Here is a 24171-nt window from a genome sequence, read left to right as displayed (position 1 = left end):
ATAGCATATGCTATATATACTGCATATCCTATATACCATATAATAGATTCTAGCATTTTCCATGCAAACTCCGTGCATCATTATAAAACATCATTATAAAGCCCATTTTCACATTTTCTATATATATAAACAAACTGATTTTGGGGCCCATAATACCTCATAAAGTTGTTAAATGGGTAATAGTCCGGTCCAGTAAGTTAGACGCTCCATCCTTACTTCTCGTCAATCACCCATCTTTTTCTTAGTGGGGGTTTTTTGGAAAGAGATTTCCGTCCAATGTAATCAGTCTCCGGTTTATTTCTTGTTTTAGATTTGATTGAGAACGGTCCTGAGAATCCTTATTCCCAGAAAGCCATTGGTATAAACAGAATTCAAGCCTTCAGAGCACGCCTGGGATGGGTTTGTCCAAGGCTACGCCAAGAATTGCATAACCTCATCGATCGGGAATCAGTTCTGAGCTCTGGTTCCTGCAGAAATCAATTAGCTCGGCCTGCGTGGCTGCCTGTCGCTGTTTTGGTTTTTCCACTTCCCTCGAATCAATATGAAGAGGGCTTTATTGGGTTTGGAGCCATAGGAATCACTCCTTCAACTGGCCCGCTTGTAGCATGAATGCTCCTGTCCTTTCTCTGTCCAATCCGTGAATGTTTTCCAGTAACTGTCTGCGATATCTAAGCAGAATAATAAGAGTTATTTACCAAATTCCCATTTCTTCCCTCAAAAGCTGTCCATTCTCCATAGGAATTCCTATTTTAGACTTTGCTCAAAGGAAATTTAGCCGTTATCAAGTCCAAGTCTTCTTTGTTGTTTCCCCATTACATTGTGATATTCCTTAAGGACAGAAAGCATCTCTAGCCTCTTTTTGTTTCCTTGTCACTTAGTATTATTCCTGGCATACTGTAGGTGCTTAATAAATGTTTATTGACAGATTGACTGGTAGAACTTAAGTGACTTTCTTAAAGCAGCTGAATTAGTTAGGAACAGAGCCAGCGCCCCTGCCACCAGAAATAATAGTCACTCAACAAGCATTGCTAGGCGCTGAACTAGGGGCCAGGAATCCAAAGAGAGAAGCCAAATGGCCTTGCTCAAACCCATCTTTTCTGTGAAGAGGGAGGGGGAGTGGGTATTATCGTTCCCGTTCTAGGATGCCCATCAATTGGAGAATGGCTGGGTAAATTGTGGTATATGAATGTGATGGAATATTATTGTTCTGTGAGAAACGACCAACAGGATGGATACAGAGAGGACTGGAGAATCTTACAAGAACTGATGCTGAGTGAAATGAGCAGAACCAGGAGATCATTGTACACAGTAACAGCAAGATTATACTGTGATCTGTTCTGATGGACGTGGCTCTCTTCAACAATGAGGTGATTGAGAGCAGTCCCAATGATCTTGTGATGGAGAGAGCCATCTGCACCCAGGGATAGGACTAGGAACTGAATGTGAAGAATTTTCACCTCTTTTCCTGTTGTTCACTTGCATTTTGTTTTCTTTCTCATTTTTTCCCTTTTTGTTCTGGTTTTTCTTGTGCAGCAAGATTATTGTGGAAATACGTATGGAAGAATCACACATGTTTAACATATAATGGATTATTTACTGTCTAAGGAGGAGTGGGGAGAAGGGAGGGAAAAAATTTAGAATACAAGATTTTGCAAGGGTGAATGTTGAAAATTTTCCCTGCAAGTGACTTGCGATAGCTGTTGTCTGAAACCAGATTTGAATTTAGATTCCAGGATTCTACTCACTGTCCCACCTAGCTGCCAAGTATGAATGAATGAATGAATGAATGAGTTAGTGAGTGAGTGAGTGAGTGAGTGAATGAATGAGTGGGTGGGTGGATAGCTGCACCTGGTCACCAAACCTCCCCTCCCTGCCTTACTAGCTGCATCACGTGGCCCTCGCCCCCCAGAGGGGGGTCCTCCCTTCGTCCTGCCCTCAGAGCCTCCTGCCCTAGTGGACGCCTGTAGGCAGGGGCCTTGGACGCCTGTGCCCTCTGAGTCCGTAGAATCGTCAGGAATATCTGATTGAAGACAGGTACCCTGCAGCGGGGCTGGGGGAGGAAGGAGCAGAGCACGGCGGTCGTGTCGCAGGTGGACAGGGCCTTGGATGGGCTGGGTCGCTGGGTTCCCTCCCGGGGGCTAGCCCCTTCCTCAGACAGCTCGGGGCCGTGTAGCCTTTCTCTAGTGAGATGTATCTGGGACAGATACTTCGCCAGGTCCGGGATCCTCAGCAGCTTAGGTCTCGCTCTGGGCTCCTCCCTCTGCCCCTGGTGCCGGGGCCAGGAAGGCCCAGGTAGTAGTCGGAGCTTTGGGAGGGTGAGCCCAGAACACAGGGAAGGACGCGGGGAGGAAGTGACCAGACAGGTTAGGCTTTAGAAACCGCAGACGGGCTGAGAGGCCTTCTCTCCTCCGTGGCCACGTCCTGCGGCGGCTGCAGCGGGACGGTCAGTGGCTGCGCCCTCGGCGGGCACAGGGCACCAGTGCCTGCCGCGCCCACCGATCCAGGCCCCCTTTGTTCATGGGTTTCCTGGCTTGGCCTTGGGCCAGCTGTGGATGCTCCTGAGGGGGAGTCGGAGAAGGGAGGGCAGGAAGGGGAGCCAAGCAGGCCTGTGCCGGGCCTTGGGGCCCTGGAGGATGGGGGGAGGCAGACACACATACACATATAGACACACAGACAAACAGACACACACACACACACCCTATGGGGGAGGGGGAGACTGGGAGCCATCATCCCTGAGGAGCTCAGATCCCCATAGAGTTGGTATCAGTGTCTGTTCTTTACTCTTCATTTCAAGGGAAGGGGGAAAAGGAAGCTAATAAGCATTTATGTAGCACCTCCTGTATGCCGGTGCTAAGCACAGTACAGTGTGAGTACATTTGAGCTCATTTGATGATATGACCGGCTCTGCCCTTTTCTGCAGTTCTCCATCTTGGTTGTTCTTGTTATTCAGTTGACACATTTATTAAGTGCCTACTGTGTACTAGGAATTGGGGTTACACAGACCAAGAAGCCCCTGCCTTCAGCTAGTTTCTCTGGAGGTCAGGGAGGTAAAAGCATATACCTGCATATACCCTTGTGTGCACACATATAAATGTGATCACCCAAGGACTTAGTAAGCACCTTTTGTATACCAGACTCCATATAAGGTACTGAGGATTCCAGGATTAGAATGTAAAGCAGCCCTGTCATAGATCAGAACAAACTGATGGGGAAATTGAGGCTTATGGCTTGATTAGGGTCACTTGACAATTTTATTTTAGTCCCATTTGAGGGAGAGGAATTGACATTCACCAGGAAAGAACAACATATTGAGACAAGTTCTCAGACTGGCTTTATTTTGTCCCAGAAGTCTCGGTACGGCTCTCCACCGCCACACTAAGACTTTTGGGACGCCTTTTATTTCAAATTTCGTTGCATCCTTTAAGCCCCGTTTGGTGCGTGTGTTTTGTCACTGTGGCCGTTGGGATATTGAGGTGGAGTCTTTATTGCACGGGTTTTCACATGGAGTGTCTGCTCTGCTGGTTATCATCTTCCTTGTGCATTATTTCTGTCCCGTGTGACCTGGGATGAGGAGCACTTCCCTGTGTGTCCTGGTGTTCCATGATACGCGTTATACCAGAGGCTTGTGATTAAGCTGGAGAATCCATCTTTCTCATTTTAAATTCGTGGAATCGCGTCTGGCTCAGAGAGCTTAAGTCATTTGCCCAAGACTACACAGCCAAACAGTAGCAGAGTCAGGATTGGAACTCGGGGCCCCGGAGTCACTTGGCTAAGTTTGGGTTCTTTGATACACCCAGTTACTTTGTAAGGTGGTGTCGCGTCTTGTTAGCGAGTCTGGACAAACAGAATGGGGATAATTCCTTGGGGTGGGGGAAGGAGAAAAGAACAGGTTTTTTATTTGTTAAGGACCTACTGTGTTCTGGGATTTTCCAGGATCCCTCTTGATCTTCATGACATCTTAGGAAGTAGGGGGACAAGGGGGGAGAGTGAGGCGCAGGGTGAGTGGCTGGATTGGAACTCGGCTCTTGATTCCAGGCTCTGCCCCCGCACCATGACCCCCAGGGTGTTGTAAAGACCAAAGGCGAGAACGCTTTGCCAACCTCGCAGTGCGGCTAAAGCGAAGGCTAAAGCGGAGCCGCTCTCCCGGACCCGGCTTCCGGCGCTTGGGGAGGAGCGGGAGCCCACTGAGAAGGGCTTGGGGTGCGCGGGGAGCCTTGCAGTGTCCCTCCCACTCACGGCCCCTGCCCTTTTCTCTTCCCCTGCAGAAGGACATGGCCCTGAAGCCCCAGGAACGGAAGGAAAAGTGGGAACGGCCGGCCAGCAAGAAGGCCCGAGAATCTGAGAACTGCCCCTCCACCGAGCCCAGTGAGAACGGCCACGGCCCCCGGGACCCGGGGAACTCGGAGCGCGAGGCCGAGCGGGGCAAGGAGCGAGTGAAGAAGAAGATCCCCTTCCAGCTCGCCACTCAGGTGGGCAGGCGTCCGCCCCGGGGCTCTGACAGCGGGTCACTGGGTGGGACCCTGGGGGACCCGGGAGCAGAAGGAGGCGCGGGGCCTCCCGGGGGAGGAGGAGGAAGGCCCTGCCAGCAGCAGTGGGCGCTGTGCCCGCAGTAGCGGGGCCTGGCGCTCCTTGGATCCGGGTCCGGCCCTCCTTTCCCCCCACTGGCCCCAGGACGTCCGTGAGAAGCGGTGAGCCGTGCCCTCCCCCCTCGCTTTGTCACCCGTGAAAGCCCTCGTCTCCTCCCGGCCCGGCTGGGCTCTGGGCGCTTCTCCCTGTGTCCCCGAGAGCCAGCCCAGCCTCGTGGTCGTGGGAACGGGTCAGAACTCGCCGGGGGGGGGGGGGGGAGCGGTGCTGGCCCGTTAGCAGCCGGCCCTTCTGACCAGGAGGCCTCTGGGCCCGGCTTAGTGGGAGACAGATCTCGGGAAAACCGAGGCCGGAAACCAGCCTCGGTGGGGGCTCAGCTGGCAAGGAGCCGGGGGTCGGAGCCCCGCACTTTGTCGGGGGAGCCCGAAGGCTCTGCCTTGATCGGTGGCTGGCCGGGGGGCGACATCGGCCCGCTCCCAGGGCGTCTGCGCGCCGCCATGTTGTCGTTGCCGCCGTCGCTGCCGCGCCGTCCCTGTTGGAGGCGAGCAGAGAGCCGCGGGAGGCGGGACGGCACCCGAATCCCGGCCCTTGGGTCCTGTCCAGCGCCCCGGGGACAGGCTGTGGAACAGCAGGTTTCAGGAGGAGGCTCGCTGGGGACTGGAAAGACTCGTTTTTAATACCTTGTCTGAGCTATAAATAGTCCGCGCAGCCCACGCGCAGCCGCCGTGCCTGCCCGGCCACGTGCGGGGAAGCCCACGGAGCCTGATCCCGAGCCCCGGGAGCGGGTCTGACCATCGGGCCGTCCGTGAGCACGCGCCTGCTGTTTGTCCCCCCGGATAAATGAGCGGGGGGCGGCCCTGCCTCGGTCCGGGACCCAGAGTGTCCGGTCTCTGGGCGTGGGGTGGGCAGGGCCAGCGCGCTCTCCCAGCCAGGGATTCCCTCCTGGTCCCGTGGCCCCGCCGCTCCCCCGCTGTGTGGCCTTCGGCAGGTGGCCCGGTCTCTGATCGGTCCTTCTCGCAGCTGCCAGGCTGACATCGGGGGCGCCCCCCTGCTCCCAGAGTTTGCCCCCCGCCTTCCTTTCCGCGGTTGTGTTGGTCTGGGGTTTCTCGGGCAAGGCGGTTAGGGCTAAGTGACTTGCTCAGGGCTCACAGGGTCGTGTCTGCGGGCAGACTCCGGGGCCATAGACCCTGTATCACATAGCTGGCCCCCTTTTTGGGGGGGGTGTATAAAACATTACAGAAGCAGAAGCTGCTGCGTGTTCCAAGGGATCTTCCGGGTAGAATCAGGAAGGCATAAGGGAAAATCGAACCTTCCACTCTTTTTGGACTCATTCATCCACTTTGTTAACTTGCAAAATGGGGATATTAGCAGCACCTGCCTCCAGAATCTGAGGCTCAGTTTGAATATTAAATGAATATTAAACAAGCTGCTGTTTATAAAATGGACTTAACGTGGGGCCAGCACATAGTAGGCGTTAGGTTCATCCTCATTCCCAGACCAGCTTCCCCACCCTTACCCACGTAGGCCGCTGCCTCTCTCCGCTCCTTTGCCCCGGCTGTGCCCCGCGCCCGGAACGCTCTCCCTCAGAGAAGCCCCCGGAGGCTCCCGTGTCCCTCCCTGCCGTGTGCCCCCCTCTGAGCCAGCCGGGTGGGCAGAGGGGACTTGCCTTTGGCTGTGGTGGTGGCCGTGGTAGCTGTGGCTGTCGTGGTGTTTAATGTGCGCCGGATCGATCACTTCATTGAATGAATGAACGAGTGAGTGAGTGAATAAATGAATAAATGAGTGAATGGATGGATACAAACACCGCTGGGCTAGGTCGTCTCAGGGCTTGCCCCCTTCTCAGTCCTATTTTAGGGCAGATGGTGAGAGGGACAGCCTGGAGGGCTCTGGGGCAGGGCAAATCTGGTTGCCCCAACCAGTTGGTATTTAACCCAGACTCAGGGGAGACCTGATGTCGTTTGGGGTTTGGGGGGCCCTTTGGATGCCACATCAAGCTTTCTTGGAAAGTAGGAAGTGCCTTAAGCATAAAAAGGCATGGCTTGTACCCCTTCCCCCAACCTGTTTTTCATCTTCCCTTTAGCAGGGGTCCAGCTCTTTCTGGCAGAGTGGTCTAACCTGGGCAGAACCTTTGCCTCTTAAGCTCTGACTTGAGGGCCACTTGCCACCTTCTCCTCCCTCCTCCCACCAAGGTCCAGCCCGGCCTTGCCCCCGTGGTGCCTGCCCCGAGACCCCTTCATGCTGTGGGCTCCCCCTTCCCGGGTCTAACCTGGACCACGCCCCCCTCTCCTGGGGCTGTAATGGAGCCTTGGGACTCCTGCTGGGAGTCCGGGTGGGTTCCTGCCGAACCCGTTCCTGCAGCTTCTCCCCGGGCCCGGCCCCACCGAGGCAGGAACCCGCACGCCGGTGTTTACTTTCCCCCCCTTCCTCTCCCCAGGCGTTGGGCCCCCGTTCAGTGCCAGGGATTAAGCCTGACTTGGTGGTCCTGTCCCATGCCCGGAATAACACCCGGGGGAAGAGCTTTCTCTTTCGAACCCTTACCTGCCTCCTCCTCTCAAAGCCTGGAAATAAGGTGGCCCTCGTTTCCAGGGCCGGCAGAGTGGTCCCTCGGGCTCGGGCCTACCTTCCTGGGGCGGGGGCGGCTGGGAAAGCTGACCCTCCCCTGCCCGTGGCTTCAGACCCTCCCCTGCCCGTGGCTTCGGAAGCTCAGCCCGGGAGAGGCTCTGGGGTCCTGGGCCCGGGTCCCGCCCTTCGGGCTGTCCTCGGTGGATCGGGCTTCGGCAGCCGGGGGGCTGCTCCCGGGCCAGACCCCGATGTCGCCCAGGGACGCGCTGCCGTTCTGTTCCACGATCCGGTCCCTCCCTCGGCGACTAGGTCAGCGAGCAGTTCCTCTGGGGGAAACAAAGGCGGCTTGTTTCCAGGCCTGCTCTCTAAGGCCCAGCTGGGGTTTGGGCCGCGTGGGGGGACGGGTCAGAGGCCTGAGGGTGGATGGGGGGCGTGTGCCCAGACTGTGCGTGTGCATCCCTGGCTCGGGACCAAGACTGGGGCCTGGGCAGGGCGGCCGGGCTGGGCCAGAACCAAGGGGGTCCGCGGGGCGAGCAGCCACGTGGCCAGGAACGAGGGGTCCGAAGGGCCCGCAGCCCTGAATAGGGTTTCATTTCTCTCCCCTCCTCCTGGGAGGGGAGATGTGATTGGAAGGCTCCTTCTGGTCCGGCTCCAAAATTCAGCAGGGCAGGTTTGGACCCGAGGGCACAGAACGGAGGGAGGGCGGCCCCTGACTCAGCGGCTCGGGCCCAGCCCAGCCCCGGCTCTGACCGTCTGGCCCACGCTGCCCTGGCCCAGCTTGGCTCCCCCTCCCTATGTGTGTGAAGCCTGTGCCGGCCGGAGCGCCAGCCTTCCTTCCCTGGGGGGAGAGGCCCCGTCCAGGCCCGCGGAGTGGTCTGCTAGGACCCCCCGCTCTGGGCTCCGGGCCCCTGACACGTGTTTGCTCCTGGGCTGGACGTGAAGGCAGCATTGGTCTGGGGCCAGGAAAGCATGGACCAGAGCGTCAGATACTGTGTCGCAGTATCTGGGCTGCCCCTCCACCGAGCCCAGCGAGAACGGCTCTGCCCTGCTGCTGCTTGGCCCTCCTCCCCCAGCCCCCACGCGGCCCTCAGGGCCTCCATCTCTGAAGGGTCACCCCGCTCGGAGCCCACCCCCGCCGCCTCCGATATTTCAGTCCCGACTCTGAGAGGCCCCATTTAGGGTTTCCTTGGCAGAGACCCTGGAATGATTCGCCATTTCCTTCTCCAGATGGGGAAACTGAGGCAGACAGTCACACACCCAATGTCTGAGGCTGGATTTGCACTCCATCCTGGCGCTCTATCCACTGAGCCGCCCAGCCACCCTAGATTACATCTTAAAAGGCTCTCCCTCCCCTTCCATCCCACTCACAGCCTAGCTCCACTTCTGCCTGTGTTGCTTACAGCGCTGGGCTCCCTGTGGCTTACCTGCTGGGAAAACTCCCAAGGAAGCCCTCCCCGGCCTCCCCAGCTCCCCGGCCTCCCCGGCCTCCCCAGCTCCCTGGCCTCCTCAGCCTCCCCAGCTCCCCGACTTCCCAGCTCCCCAGCCTCCCCAGCTCCCCGACTTCCCAGCTCCCCGGCCTCCCCAGCTCCCCGGCCTCCCCTTCTCAGGGCACCAGCAGGAGGCTTGTCGCTCCAACAGAATGGAGTTTGTACCTCCATCGCTTAGGATAGTGCCTCACCTTAGCGTGGGATTACTAAATGTTGATTGGTGGCCTGAGACAATGGAGGGAGCGCATGGTCTGGAGGTAGGACCTCTTGAGTTAAGATATCCTGCCATCTCTAGCTGTGACCTTGCATTGGGTCTGGCTACCTCAGTCTGCCCAACTATGAAATGGGAACCATAATAGCTGTCCTTCCCAGGGTTAGTGTGAAGATCCAGTGAGATAATATTGGCACAGAACCTGGCAAACAGCAGGTGCTAAATAAATGCTTGTTCCCCCTTTCCCTTTCTCTGGTCCTTGGGCAGTATAGGCAGTTTCTAGCAGTGCCCAACATTGCAAAACAAGCCTGTGAGGGCCAGAGCGGAAGGTATTTATCTGCTGGGAAATGTTCATGGAGGAGAAAGCACCTAAATTGGGCTTTAAATGAATTTTTAATGGGTGAAGGTCAGAGATAGGAGGATCTTAGAGGCCTAAGAGGGTAAGGGCAGCTAGGGGGCCCAGTGGAGATCAGCAGGACTCTTTTTCCTGAATCCAAACCTGGCCTGAGATTAATTCTGTTTACCTCAGTTTACTCATCTGTGAAATGAGTTGAAGCAGGAAACCTCTCCACTATCTCTCTGAAGCTGCTGGGTCACAGAGAGGCAGAAGAGCACCGTCTCCTTTGGAGGGGGAAAAACCTGGTGGATTTTTGAGTGGCGTACAGGGCCGGGTCTGCATCAGAAAGCTTAGGCTGGGAGCGCTTCGAAGGTTAGATGGGAAGGATGAGCTTCAGAACCCAGCTGGAGGGGGCAGGGAGGGGGCAATCATTAGGAAATGTCCAAGGTCGGGATAGTGGGAGGGAGGGCGGCGAGGTTGGCAGGAATTGGCAAGACTGATCACCGAGGGGCTATTAGGGCAGTGAGGTCCCCGGGGGCGGGGAGGGGGCCCCGTGGCAGAACATCCGGGCTGATCTCTTCCTTTATGGTTCCCCTGACTTTCTAAACTTTTAATGAGATGCGGTTCCCGGGAGGGGAGAGGAGGATCTATAGGGGGATGTCGGTGATTGCGTTTTATTCGAGGGGACCGGTTGGCGTTGTGATTACAGCTAGGAGGTATTAAGTGTCTGCAGGCTGGATTTGAGTTTGGGTCCTCCTAACCTCCGGACCATTGCTCCACGCACTGCGCCACCCTGCTGCCCTTGCTGTAGGAGGTTTTACAAATAAGTTACAGATTCACAATTTAAGAAGAAAAGGGGAAGAGGAGAAAGTTAATTTTAAAAGTTAAGGTGAGGAGAGGGAAGAGTGAAAGAAAGCGAGCCCAGCTCCCAGAACACAGTAGGCACTTAATGCGTGTTTGTGGATGAGTTGGAAGCCATCCAGGCCATTTCCTTCATTTGATGGATGAGGCAGCAGGGTCTTGGTGAGGTCAAGCAGGTCATAAGGGGCGCTCTGGACTGGAACCTGGGCCCAGAGGTGGGAGTTAGATTTGGCAGAGGAGAAAGGAGCCTCACAGGCCCCACAGACGGGCAGGATTTGAATGCAGGTCTTCTCCAGCTGTGTCCCCGGGGCTGCCTCGGTTTGGGCGCAGAGCAACCTGGTCATCCCCAGCGAGAATTTGCTGAGCCTGCCCACGCTGGGGAGCCGGGAGAAGAAGAGGAAGGGGCCCGGCCCCCCGGAGAGAGCGCCTCCCATCGGAAGGGAGAAAGGCGAGCAGCTAGCAGCAGGGCTCGGGCAGTGGGAAGGGCGCCCTGACTTTGGCTCCAATGCCCCGGACATGTAGCAGTGATGGGGGAGAAGGAGCCGAAGGGGCTGTTGTTGGTTTGGGGGAGGCCGGAAGGGCCAAGGAGCCCACGGGGAGGGAAAGTGAGGCAAGGGCCGGGAGGGAGGTGGGGGAGAAGGTGGGAGCGAGGGCAGGGGGGGCCGCTCAGAGCTGGGGCCGGAAGTCGGGGTTCAGCCTTGCCAGCCTCACAGGTGGGCCTTGTCCTCTTACTTTCCCTCCGGTAAGAAGAAAAAAATGGGGGTTTGTATGGGGGGGCGTTGGGGGGGCAGGGAAGGAGATACATTTTTGCCGCACCTACTGCGCGCTAAAGCCCGTCACAAATCCTGTCTCTTCTGCTTGGATGCCGGGGCCGCGCGCCTGGGAGAAGCACGAGTTGGGGAGTGCAGGAAGCCAGGGCGCTGCCCCTCCCCCGCTGTGAGCGCCCCTCCCCCGCTGTGAATGCCCCTGCGGGGGTCCCTCCCCGGTGGCTCTCTCCGGAGCTGCCCCTGGCCGCCCGTGAGGGGGTGATTCAGGCTGCAGGAAGGGCCGCTGAGGCCGGGCTGAGCCAGAGTGAAAAGGGAGGGGGATGCGCACGCCAAACAGGACGCCCCCTCCCCCACCCCATTCTCCTTCCGCCTCCCCTTCCCCTTTCTGCACCCAGTGTCTAAGGGCCATAGGCCGCCCGGGGAGCAGCGTGTGCAAGCGCAGGGGAGCTGGGTTCCAGTCCTGCTAATTACCACCCGTCCGACCTTGAACTAGTCCGCCCCTCCCCCAGAGCTGGGCCGGGGCGCCCCCTGAGGGGACTTTCGCTGCCCCTGGAGCCCGTGCTCCGAGGTCTGGGGAAAGGGTGGGGGGTGGGGGCGGGGCCGAGCCCGCACCTGCGCGTGTGCTGGGAGCAGGGGCCCCTCCCCGCAGCGCTCTCGGCGGCCGGTCTGCGGGCCCTTGGCGCCCTCTGCTGGCCACAGCCCAGGCTGCAGCCGGCTTGTCCCGAGCCCGGGGCTGGGCGGGGGAGGGCGCTCGCTCCTGGCCTCTGGCTACGCCCTGGCGCCTTCCCGCAGAGTCCCTGCCCTGGGGCCCAGGGTTCTGGAGCCGGACGCTTGTCTTCATGTCCCTGGCACACAGGGGGGGCCCAACTAGTGCCGATGCATCGGGGTCCCCCTTTTACAGAGAAGGGAAGCCCCTGCCCCTGGTCACTCACTCAGAGGAGTCTTGGTTAGAGCACAGCCAGCACTGGGATGAGAGGATGGGGGCTCGGGGAGATCTTTGTAGGGGTCAGGGAAAGCTTGGTTGGCTGGCCGTAGCTCCCCCCATCTCCCCCAGAGCGCCTCAGCTCCTCCCCCCGGCCCCCCCCCAGGGCCTCAGCTCCCCCATTACTGCCCCCTCAGCTCCCCCGTGTCCCCCCCAGGGCCTCAGCTCCTCCCCCTGGCCCCCCCCCAGGGCCTCAGCTCCCCCATTACTGCCCCCTCAGCTCCCCCGTGCCCCCCCCAGGGCCTCAGCTCCTCCCCCTGGCCCCCCCCCAGGGCCTCAGCTCCCCCATTACTGCCCCCTCAGCTCCCCCCCCCCTCCCACCAGGGGCCGCAGCCCCCCCCTTGTGCACAGAGGTCAGGCCCACTGCCCGGCAGACCTGGTCCCGCTCACTGCCAGAGGTTCTTGCCCCCGAATGCTGGTTTCCATGGAGAATTGGGAGCAGCTGCCGAGCTGCGGCCGGCAGGGGAGGAGGCCGAGCCTTTGGGGAGCTGCTGCCGGGCGGGGGTCAGGGCCGGGTGGAAGGGCTGTCCCTGACCTTGGGCCCCCCCTGCGTGGGCAGGTCTGGCCGAGTGTTCCGGCCTTGCACAGAGAGCGCTGCCCTGGGGGTCCTTGGCATGTAGGTGGGCCGGCCTGGTGCCCCAGAGGGTGCTCGGGGCTGCGGCCTCCCCTCCCCCCTCAGAAACACCGAGCCCCGGCTCCCTTCCCCACACCCACCAACAACCCCCCAACGCCGGTGACCCCAGGGGCCCCTACTTACGGGGGAGAACCAAGGCCCTGTCTGTGAGCAGGGGAACAGGGAGCTGCCCCGGGGAGTCTGAGTGCAAGACAACCCACTTCTGCCCCAGAGAGGAAGCCAGGGTGGGAGTGGGCACTGGGGGAGGGGGGTGGGAGAAGCAAAAAAGAGCCAAAATGGACCTCCTCCTTTCCTGGAAGGTGGGGGGCTGTGGGTGGAGTGTTGTATAGATTCGCTTACTTTTGTCCAACTGTCTTTTCCCCTCTTTGTTTTTATTTTTTTAAGCTAGTGGCAGTGGCTGGTTGAGTTAAGGGGAGGGATATTTTCAAAATAATAGAAAAATAAACAATAACGATGGCAATCCAAAATAAACCATCTCCCCAGCAGTTTTCAAAGTTTTTCTCAGTTGGATCGCAGGGGTTGGATCTAGAAGGGGCTGCGTTATGGGAAGGAAGAGGTTTGGCCTTGGTCAGGTAGCAGTTAGCTGTCCCTTCTCCCACCTCCCATTTTACGGATGAGGGAAGTAACACTGAGGCCGCAGGAGTAGCGAGTGACGGTGTTTGAACCTGAACTCTGGTCCTAAATCCACTTGTTCCACGAATGAGGGCCGCCTCTGTCCTGGTCCCCATTTTACAAAGAGAAAAGCCTGAAACTCGGAAAGTTTAAATACCTTGGCCTTGGTCTTACTATAATTTTTTTAAAACTGTCGTTATCTAATAGGTAGCAGAAAAAAATTAATAACTATAGATAATATTGAACATCTCTCTAGATTCATATCTAGTTATTGTATCATTTAATTTGGGAGCCATTAAGTGTCAGAGCCTTGCAATAACGAGCCTTATTTCCTTTCATTTTTTGGCTGAGACACCTGGGGTTAAGTGGTCGCACAAGTGTCTGAGGCTGGATTTGAACTCGGTCCTTCTGACCCCAGGGCTGGTGCTCCATCCGCTGCGCCCCCTGGCGGCCTCTGGAGGAGGGAGGAGGGGCAGGGGGCTTCTCGGGCCTGGGGAGTCAGGTGTGTTAGGGTTCCCCAGTTTGTGCGAAGGCCCCGGGGTCACGGCGGTGCCGGGCAGGCAGCGGGAGCAGCGAGGAGCCTTCAGGTAACTCTCAGTCCCCGGCGTGTGTAGCGCACGTTATCTTGTTGGGGGGTGTTATCGGCACCCCATTATACAGTCGAGGAAACTGAGGCCTCACCCAGGACCGCCCAGCTGGTAGGGGCCGAGGCTACAGTTGCACTTGGGCTGCCCAAGGGCCCGGAGCCAGGGAGCCGTGGGGCTGCAGGACTTAGTCCGTCAGAAGACAGTGGGGGAGAGCTGTGGCTGCAGAGGCCCCTGCCCCTCTCCTAGGCGGGAGTGGGAAGGGTCGCGCAGCCTGGGACGCCCACCTTGTCCGGCCCGTGGCGGGAACCGGGGCTCGCCTCCGTCTCAGCCGCGCACTTATTGATCGATCGACTGATTGACGGCCCCCCCAGTGGAGAGGTTGGGCCTTCTTGTGACTTCCATGAGACACGTGTGGGGCTTCCCCGCTTACCCCTTAAGGGCTCCGGCGCGGGTCCCTCAGTCGGCGTCACCGACGCTGCCCCCCGGCCCACACCGCGCGCCCCGCCGGAGACCCCTCGGAAGCGGCCCCTAATCGGTCACCGGCTGAGGGCGCCGGGCATTCGGCGCACGCGGACCCTGCTTCCCGGCCCGAGCACGCGCAGGGCCAGTACACAGCAGGCGGGCCCTAGGGGCTTGTTCCCTGAATGGGCGGGAGGGCCGGGCCCGGGGGAGTCTGAGGCAAAGTGCCCCGCCCTCAGCGGGCCCCTCTGTCACAGGGAGAGACCAGGCGGCCGGCTTCTCCCAGCTCCCGCAGCCGGCTCGGAGCCCCCTTCCTGTGCGGCGCTGTCGCCTCCCTAACCTCCAGGAGGAACTGCCGAGCAAGTGGGAGGAGGCCCCGAGGCAGCACTTGAACCCGGGTCCTGTGCGGTCGCTGCGTCTCTGGGGGCCTCTCTGCTGTGGCCTGTGCCTGCGGCCCCGTGCGTCTCTGCCTGGCTCTCTGCACGTCTCTGGGGCCGAGTCTCTGGGCCCCCTCCTCCCTCCTGGCTGGGGCCGCTGGGCTCGGAAGCCCGCCCCTTCAGAGGGATGCTGGGGCCCTTGGAGGCCCCCCTGTTCTGGGGTCCCCGCTCCGGGGGGTTGGGCCGGGTGGGCCCAGCAGCTCGGGACTGGGGGGGGGGGGCAGGGCCGGCCCGGGAGAGGCCCGTGTGGGAGCGGCCCATTCTGCAGGCCCGGCTGCCGGCTCCGCGGCTCGTGGAGTGCTGGTGCCACTTAGTGGGGGGAGAACTGAACTGACCGTGTGTGCTGGGAACGGGAGAAGCAGGCCCGGGCCTGGGCCGCCCCCCGCTGGTCCGGGGGTCTGGAAGCAGCTGCAGGGGCGGGGAGTGCCCCTCCCCCCGCCCCCGTGCCCATCCTCAGGCTGCTCCTCCGGCTGCCCCGCACCCAGCCCGGGGGCGCTGCCGTTTGTGGAGCTCCTACTGTGTGCTGGGCACTGACAGCCAGCGGTGGGGGCCACCTTGTCCGAGGGGTCTCGCCTTTACATTTAAATGCCCTGTGCCGGGGGTCCCGGGCCCCAGGGTGTGTCCTCTGAGCGGAGACCTCTGGGTGTGTAGCTGGGGAGACCGAGGCCGGGGAGGCCGTTGGGGACGCTCGGATTGGCCCAGAAGGGGGCGTGGGGAGGGATTCGGTCCGAGCTGCCGCGGCCGCAGAGACCGGAGCGTCAGGGAGGGGCGGGGGCGGCTGAGGGGGGCTGGCCCGGGGCGTGTGGGGACGGTTCCCAGCTTTGGCCTGGGCGCTGACCGCAGGCCGGCCTCCGAGTTAGCAGAACCGGTAACGGCCTCAGGCCGAGCCGAGTCCAGGATGGGGGCCTTGACCCCTCGTCCGGCTCCCTGGTTTGGGAAACTGGGCCGAGGGAGAATGAGTGGGATGGATACAGGGCTTGGGGAAACCTGGAAATCCTCGGTGCCTGTGGGGAAGCTGAGGCTCTGCGAAGGCCGGTGCCCCGCAGGAGACTCCCCTCTGTCTCTCTGTATCTCTCTCTGTCTCTCTCTCTGTGTCTCTCTCTGTGTCTCTCGGATTTTTCAGAAGCCGCATCTTTACCCTTAGCTGTAGAGCCCCTTCCCTCCCCCTGAAATCCATCTCACGGGCTCCAGATCGGGCCATTGTGGCCATTTCCAGTATTTCGGGGGCCGCTTCCCCAGGACCCGCCGCCCCTCGGGCTTTGTCTGCGCATCAGAAGCCTTAGTCTGTGAGGACTGGCCCAGCCTCTCGGGCCCTTCCGGGACCAGCCCCGGACCGGGGCTCTGACGCCTGGAGCTGCCTCTGACTTGGCTCAGGCGGCCAGGTCACTGCTCCGGAGGAGGCCATGGCGGCTCCGGTGTCTGCAGGAAAGCCCCCTCCTCATTCGGAAGTTCGGACCGACACTGGCAAGCTTTCTCGAGCCCAGAGCCCCAGAGTCCGGCCAGCGTGGCTCTCTGCGGCCGGGGCCTGGCCCCCCGTCCCTCCCCCACCCCGTCCCTCGTCTCTCCCCTCCCTCCTCCCCTGCCATTAACGGTCAGCCAGCAGACGTTGTTTAGGCACCTGCTGTGTGCCAGGCCCCGGCCAGACACCACAGACCCAGAGGTCCCCGGGAGGCTGTGGCTGGGACTGTCCCAGTCTGACGGCTGAGGGTGAAGGGTCGCCCCCCATGCTCCGCCCGCTGACTGCAGGAGGCCCCAGACCTCGTTCCCGGGACCTTCCCGGATCCTGCAGGAAGGGAGGAGCTGTTGGCGGTGCTGTCCGAGGCTCGGCCCCTCTGGCTCCGGCCTCCCCTTACAGACTCTCCGAGGCCAAGGTCGGGACCACCTGTGGCCAGAGGGAGCAGGCCCATCATCCCCACAGCTCCCTGTCTGCTTGTGCGGCCACAGGGCGGGAGCTCACCCGAGATGGGGCTCCCTCCTTACCCGGCACCGGCCGTGTTCTGGGGGGCACCACCGGGGCTTCCGGAGGCCCGAGTCCAGCACTGACCAGAGCAGGAGAGCCTCCTTCGGGGTTACTAATGCCGCCTCAGGCGCCGGCACTGAGAGCACAGGGGACACGCCTGCATTTCCCAGTCCCTGTACGAGGTCAGTCCCACCTGTTTGGTGGGCAAGGTTTCTCAGAGCTCCCACTTACTTCATTCAGACAGAATTTATGCAGCCCCTACTGTTTACCAAACGCTGCCAGGCCCTGTGGGACCCCAGTGAGAGCCCTTGTAGTCTCCATTCAGTATTTCTGCGGATGAGCAAAGAGAGCGTGGCCGGTACCCGGTGAATGAACGCTGGGGGCGCTGGGGAGCGGAAGCCCCACCCGGGGGGGGGGTTAAGAAAAGCCCTTTCTGGCAGCTCCTGAGGAGTCGGGTTCGGAGAGCCGGAGGCTGTTTGCAGGGAGCAGCAGATGGGCCGTGGTGGCGTTGGGCCCCAGGGCCGGGAGGCTGGAAGGCTCCTGCCCTTCTCCAGGGAGTAGGGAGCCACGGGAGCTTCTTGAGGCAAGGAGTCCGCAGTGAGCGATGGTGGGATTGCGTGACTCCTGGTCTCCCAGCCTGAATCGTGGCGGCGAGAGGAGAGTGCGTGGCTCAGAGCCCCCGCGGGGGGGGGGGGGGGCCGCAGGGATCCGAGGGGAGGGAGGTGCGCCAGCAGGGAAAGGCCCCGGGGCAGGGGGCCAGAGACTCCTGAGCTCCAGGTGGCAGGAGGCTGACTTCCAGGCTTGTCTTGGCTGCAAGAAGAGCAGGAGTAACTAAGTCTCTGAGTCTGTGTGCGAGGGTGCTCAGGGAGGAGTGGCCGGGACTCTGGAGAAGGGGCCGCTGAGCAGGCTTCCCCTGATCTGGCAGCGGCTCCAGTTGGGGCCGGCCGGGGGCCTCTGTGGCAGCCAGCGTCCCCTCACTCGTCTGGGACCTCTCCCCAATCGGGGGACCTTCCCGTCAGAGAGCTTGGGCCGGACCCGGAGGCTGTGATCGCAGCTGGTTCCCGGAATCCAGGTCTTAGAGTGGGAAGGGGCCGACCAGAGCTTCCTCCCGTGTGGGCGTGTGTGGGAGGGACCCCTCAGGGAGCCGGTTAGGCTGAGGTCCGGGAGGCCCGAGTTCAGATGCTGGCTCTGTCTGTCTCTGCCCCCTTCCTCTGTCTCTCCGTTTCTGTTTCTCATCTCTATGTGTCTCTGTCTCTGTCTCTCTGTATCTCTGTGTGTGTCTCTCTCTCTGTGTCTCTGTCTGCGTCTCTGTCTCTGTCTCTGCCCCCCCTCCCCCCAGCCCCCCTCTCTCAGGCCTGGTGCCTTGGCGCTCTGACACCGCCGTTGCTTAGCTCCGTGGCCTTTGGTCAGTGAAGCCGTTCTCCCTCGGGGAGCTGGGGGCCTGTCTCTGACCGTTTGCTCCCTTTTCGGGGTCGCTGTCCCTTCCGGGCCAGGAGTTGCCCGGGGCCTCGCTGCCCCCTCGGCCCTTTCTCCTAAGGCCCCTCCCTTCCTTCCCGGGCTCCCCGGCCTCCAGGGCACGCCTCCGCCTCTGGCCTTGCCCGGCCTCAGATGAGGGGTCTCTGGGGCGCCCCCAGGGCCTGCTTTATGAGAAGCACCAAATACTGGGTGATTGATAGAGCAGCTGAGATGGCACTGGGCGGGCTCAGGCCTGCCCGAGGTCCCGCCCAGCCCGGGACCCTCGGTTTCCTCATCGGTAAGAGGGGGGTTACGATGGCGCCTCCTGTTGGAGGAACCAGGTGGGTGACATTTCTACCGCTTAGCGCAGAGCTGGCACATAGTAGGTGCTCCCCAATGTGCTTCTCGCGGAGATTCTGGGGTGGCTTTTAGCCCACGCCTGCTCTGGGTTAGTCTCCCGGGCGGGCGGCTGCGGGGCCCTCGGCCTGCTGACGGCTCCCAGGCCCGCCTCCGCCTGTTTTTCTCTTGCTCAGTTCCTCCTTCAGCAGGAACAAAGAAGCTGGTTTGAGGGCCGCTGGAAAGCCTGTTCTTGGGGAAATGGGATTTCACAAATGTGACATTTTCTTCTTGAACATAAAATTGGGCTTTTCACACGGCACCATTAGAGTGTAGAGCTTTAATTATGCCCTAAATCCACTCCTTTAGCCCTGGGCTCTCACGATTAGCGCCGAAGCCTCGCCAGGAGAGGCTGGGCGGGGCGGCGCCCCCCATGTGAAACTTCATACCGTACAAATTATTAAACGCAAACCTCAGGAGGAAGATTGTAATGAAAAATTCAGCATCCTCATCAAACCGCCCGAGTTTGCCGCCTGACTCAGTCCAGAAGGAAATGGGGCTGGTGGGGGAAGTGTCAGCAGCCAGCCTGGGTGCACACGCTGGGCCCGGGAGCCCCCTGTCCCCTGGGGGGGAGGGGGCAGAACCCCCAGACGTGTCGCTCTCCCTCCCGGCGGGAGCCGAGGTCGGGGTCCCTCATGGGAGAGGACGGCAGGGGGCTTGGGCTCTTCTCCCCATCCCCTGGACGTCGGCGCTGAGCTTGCCCATCCACAGCCCGAAGCGGGGCTTGGGGACCGCTGGGGTCGCCCGCTTCTTGCTACGGGGTCCGATGGGGAGGAGGGGAGAGATCATCTGGGTAACAAAGGCCATAGAGAGGAAACGTGCCCCTGGGTCTGGGGCCGGCGCTTGCCTGCAGGGTCTGTGGGGCGTCTGGGCCTGAAGGCCGTTCCTCTGGTCCTTTTTGTCCTCCTGCCCGCCGGGGTAAGTGTGCGCCTCTGACTCCGTCCTGCACGCAGGGACGCAGAGCACGCCGCCCTGGACGGCCTGAGACGGCGGGGGGTCTGCGCCGGGGTCTGAGCGGGCTCCGGGTCACCCAGCAGGCGCTCGTGCTCACGGTGGGACCCGGTGTGTGACGCCGTCACTGCCTCCTGTTGGTGGGCCGGGGGCTGGGACCGGCCCTGGGGTTTCGGGAGAGCCCTGCCATCCGTACCGAGAGGGCCGGCTTGTTCCAGCTCTGTGGAGCTGAGACTCTGAGGGCTCCCTGACCGCTGCCATGGGCCAGAGGCAGGCAGATGTTCCTGGCTCCAAGGCCAGCTCATTGCCCCATCGTCTGGGAAGAGAAAAACAAATTTTTAAAATAAGTAAAAAGAAAGAATTAAAATGAATTAAATTAATTAATTAAAAATTAACTAAAAGAATTTAAAAAAACCTCAAGTAGCCCCCTTCCCTCCAGAAGCTTACATTCTATCCAGGGAAATAACATTTCCATGCATAAGAACCAGGAAGCAAAAAGACCTTGAAGACGCTCAGGGCGAATCAGTTTCCTCATCTGTAAAAGGGGCTGTCACTTTGCCTGGCTCCCACTCGGGAACGCCTTGGCAGAGCCCCAGGCAGTGGCAGCATAGCTGCGGTGTGCCCAGCGTTGCGCCAGGTGCCCCACGAGCGTCGGCACCCGCGCTTCCCGCGGTCTGGGGGGCAGGTGCTGCAGCCCTCCCCCTGTAGGGGTGAGTGGAGGCTGACTGACCGAGCCAGGATCACGGCGCCAGGAAGCGGCTGGGTCAGGTTTGATCTCACATCCCGTCCGCAGGCCCGGGCATCATCTGCCCTTCTCGGGCTTGTTTCCACTGTTCCCACCCCTTTCCTTCCAAGCAGGGTTGAGGGCACCAGGTATCACGTCATATAAAAGGTGTATACCAACCAGAAACACCTGGGGATGGGGAATACGTCCCAGCCCCTCGGGAGCGCCCGTCTCAGAAGCATCTCTCTGGGGGGCCGGGATTGGGACCGGGCGTGTGCCCCTGCCACCCCCCCCCCCCGAGTTCCCTGGCCCCCCGTGCATGGCGAGCACGGGGTCTCAGACGATCTGGGTAGAAACCACTGTGTTCAGCAGAGCCCCAACCTCGCGGTGATTCTGGGAGCCTGAAGCAGACAGGCGGGGCTTCAGGAAGGGCGCGTCTGGGGACGATTTGGCTACTTTTCCAGGGTTCACGTTTTCCTCCTTTTTTTCATTCTTTATAGTTCGTTTGACTGATTCTTGCTGCCTCAGAGTCATTGGCTTCCATTTGTCCCATTCTGGTGCGTGGCTTTCTTCAGTAGCTTTTATCTTTTTCCATTTGGTTCGTTCTACTTATGAAGGTGTTTTCTTCAGGGGATTTTTTTTGCATTGGGTCAGTTGTGTTTTTTAAGAAGTTGTTTCCGTCCGTTTTCCCTTCCATTTCCGGGCTGTTGACTCTCTCTCGATTACTTCATTCCTTTCCTCATTTTTCTTCCACCTTCCTTACCTGCCCTTAAAGTCTTTGGAGCTCACCCTGTTTTATAAATATGAGGAAAGTGGAGGCGACCGGCCTGTCCGCAGGAAGCTGGGCTGAAGGTCCTCCTTGCCCCCCCCTCCTCCTCCGTAAGCTCCCCGCGCCCCTCAGGCCCTGCCCTGTCCCGGGCCCCGGTCCCGCGGCTGTCCCTGCACCACGTGCCCCTCGCCGCCTCCTGCTGCTGGCCCAGCCTAGTTCATTCCCCGGTAACGCGCCCCCAGCTTCCCTCTGCCCGGGGGACGGCCAGTCGCCGATCGTGGTTGTGCGGGGGAGCATCTCCCCGTCCGCGGGGGGCTCCTCGGGCCTGGCTTGTGCCCGTTCCCGCAGGCTCGTTGCCCGACCTCTCCTCCATCCCCTTCCCTTTTCTCCATTCCCGTCCCGGAGGCCTGGTCTGCTCAGACTGGTTGACTCTGCAAACATAAACCAGGGGGAGGAGGGAGGAAAGAGCGGAGGGAGGAGGGAGCTGATGAGGAGACCAGATGGTGCCGGAATCCCCCGCGGATAGCCAGCTTGTATTTCAAACCCGAGCTCTGCTGCTCCCATTCGCTCACCACAGGCTCTGACAGATCAGAAGGAACGTTCCTAGCTGGATGCAAGCGGATCCTCTTCTGGCCCAGACCGAAACATCTGGCCCCCAGCAGGGCCCGCTCCAGAGGGCCCGGGCCGCGAGTGTGTGCACAGCTGGCCTGATGGATGCGGCTGTGGCGGCCGCGTCCCCCGCGGACCCTGGCCGGCCTCGGCCTCGTGTGAGCCCAGACGGCAGCCCCGCCTCGGGGCCTGGGGACCTCCGGTTTAGTCTCCTCCTGGGGGGACATGTGTCTGATAGACTGGCCCGGTGAGGGGCCGAGGCCGTCTGGCTTGTGTCTCAGGGCCTGCTGTGGGAGGCTGGGCCCGGCAGGCGGCCTCTGAGTCGGGGACATGTGTCACAGACACAGGGCTGAGGGACAGTCACCCCGCGCTGTGCTCTCCTCCGGGGGCGGGGCTCAGGGTCCGAGGCTCCCTTAGAAAGAAAGGGCTTAGCAAGTGCTGCACCCGTCCCTCTGCCCGCCCGTCCGTCCCTCCGCCCGCCCGTCCGTCCGTCCGTCCCTCCGCCCGCCCGTCCGTCCGTCCGTCCCTCGCCCGCCCGTCCGTCCCTCCGCCCGCCGTCCGTCCGTCCGTCCCTCCGCCCGCCCGTCCGTCCGTCCCTCCGCCCGCCCGTCCGTCCGTCCGTCCCTCCGCCCGCCCGTCCGTCCGTCCCTCCGCCCGCCCGCCCGTCCGTCCCTCCGCCCGCCCGCCCGTCCGTCCCTCCGCCCGCCCGTCCGTCCCTCCGCCCGCCCGTCCGTCCGTCCGTCCCTCCGCCCGCCCGTCCGTCCGTCCGTCCCTCCGCCCGCCCGTCCGTCCGTCCCTCCGCCCGCCCGCCCGTCCGTCCCTCCGCCCGTCCAATCGAGGCCCTTCATCTTATAGCAGAAGAAACAAGCCGGAGGGGAGGAAGGACCACCTGGAAGCACCTGGGCCCTCACTAGCGAGGCCTGGCTGGCTGTGGGGATCACACGGCTCCTCCTTCAGACCCGGTCTGGCCCGGAAAGGGTTCTTTGCATTTCCCCGCAGGCCACCCCTCCGCTGCAGCGGGAGCCCACGCCAAGGTCCCCACCCATCAGCGGAGATGAATATCCCAACGGATCCCCGATTCGCACCCAGGGAGGGGGGCAGTGCTGTCTGATGGGTAGAGTCACAGACTTGGATCCCATCAGCCCCTTCCCCTTCATCTTTTCCATACAAGAGAGCTTGATCTTTAGTCTGTCTCTCTATAACACTCTAATAACAATAAAACTGACATATATACACATGTAGGTACGTATATAATGTGTATTTGTATATATAGCCCCTACTATGCGCCAGGTACTGTGTAAACACTTTACAGACATCTCATTTTATCCTTACAAGAGCCCTGGAAGGCAGGTGTTACTATAATCCCCATTTTATGAATGATGAAAACTAAGGCAAACAAAGGTCACAAAGCTAGAAATGGCTCCTGTCAGATTTGAACCCACCTGCAGTCAGAGGAGATCCGTCTCTTTGTCCTGGGGACAGAGACCAGAGCTGCCCCATGCCAGCTACTCTAGCCTTGCTTTTATTAATCAGTCAGCATTTGTTAGACTACTACAATAGACAGGGGCAGCTAGGTGGCTCAGTGGAAGGGGCGCTGGGTCAGAATGACCTCAGTTCAAATGTGGCTACAGACCCTCACTAGCTGAGGCAACTTACTTCACCCTGTTTGCCTCGGTTTCCCCATCTGTAAAATGGTGAGCCGCTGTAACATGTTTGCCAAATAAGTCCCTTGAGGAGCTCCTTTTCTGCTAGGGGAGATAACACACAAATAACTACAAGTATATATGTATGTACAGATTAGATGGAAGGCCATTTCAGAGGGGAGCCCTTAACAGTTGGGGTGCAAGGACGGGACAGAAAAGGCTTTTGAGCTGAATCTTGGCAAGAATCACATTCTGCTTTTCATATATAATTGTGGATTTGTCCCCTTGGGAAAGGGTTTTTTCCATCCTTGTATCTGTGGCAATGAGTGTAGTCCTCTCTCCATGTTTCTATCCTCCCACCCCCACCCCACTCCAGATCTATTATGTCACCAGTATCTTCTTAGTCCCTCCAGAGATACTTATCACCACTCATTTTCCTTTTTTCCCCTTGAAATCCTCTCTTAGAAGGCTCTGAGCTTTCCTGGCTCTCCCCCAAGCACCCTGGCTGGCTGTCCCTTACCCCTTTCTTTTGGGACACGATCGGTCCGTCTCTTCTTCCAGTCTGACCTCTTCCAGTCCGGACCACCTCTGTACAAGGCTTCACTTACTATAAACATGTTATACTTACACCCACCAGTCACTTAACTTTTACCTTTTCGTTAACCCCAAGCCCAAGAAACTTGTATTAATTCACTGCCCTGCTGTATAACCAAAAGATTATTGATGGGTGAGAGGTGAACCTTTGTTCTAAAGGGAAACGTGGGGTCGTCCCATACACCAAACATCCCCGAGGTGTCCTAGCTCGCCGTCCTTCTCCTGTTTCAGGTTTTTGTTTGCTTGTTCGGGGGGGATTTGGGTTGTTTCTGGGTTTTGGCCTATCTGTAATATCCATTCTCCTTCTATTACATATAAATCTGCTCCGTGGCTTTGCCATCCAACCACATGCCCTGATCTGAATGATAGGCTTGATTTGTCCAGATTGGATGATTGGACAGGTTCTGCAACATTCTGGGGCCTGAGGTAGTTAACACGCTACCATCCATCCATAGGGGTATCTGTGGGACCCCTCTTTGGAGAATCATCCTTCCATTTGATGTCCACACTGGCTGCCTTCCATGGCCCTGTTTTACATGTCAGGTGATAT

At 59.8% G+C, this 24171-nt stretch overlaps 1 protein-coding gene across 1 annotated transcript in view; it reads left to right on the top strand.

The window, feature by feature from the left end:
• The window catches only part of FBRSL1 (fibrosin like 1), a 234576-nt gene that overhangs the window by 59137 nt on the left and 151268 nt on the right, over positions 1-24171 (top strand). The window contains 1 exon segment of the mRNA XM_051972577.1: positions 4266-4469. Within this exon segment, the coding sequence (XP_051828537.1) occupies positions 4266-4469 (204 nt within the window).

Source organism: Antechinus flavipes, chromosome 1 (assembly GCF_016432865.1).
Source record: "Antechinus flavipes isolate AdamAnt ecotype Samford, QLD, Australia chromosome 1, AdamAnt_v2, whole genome shotgun sequence".
NCBI lineage: Eukaryota > Metazoa > Chordata > Mammalia > Dasyuromorphia > Dasyuridae > Antechinus > Antechinus flavipes.
The sequence above is the reverse complement of the archived record's forward strand: the minus strand, read 5'-3'. Positions and strand labels throughout refer to the sequence as shown.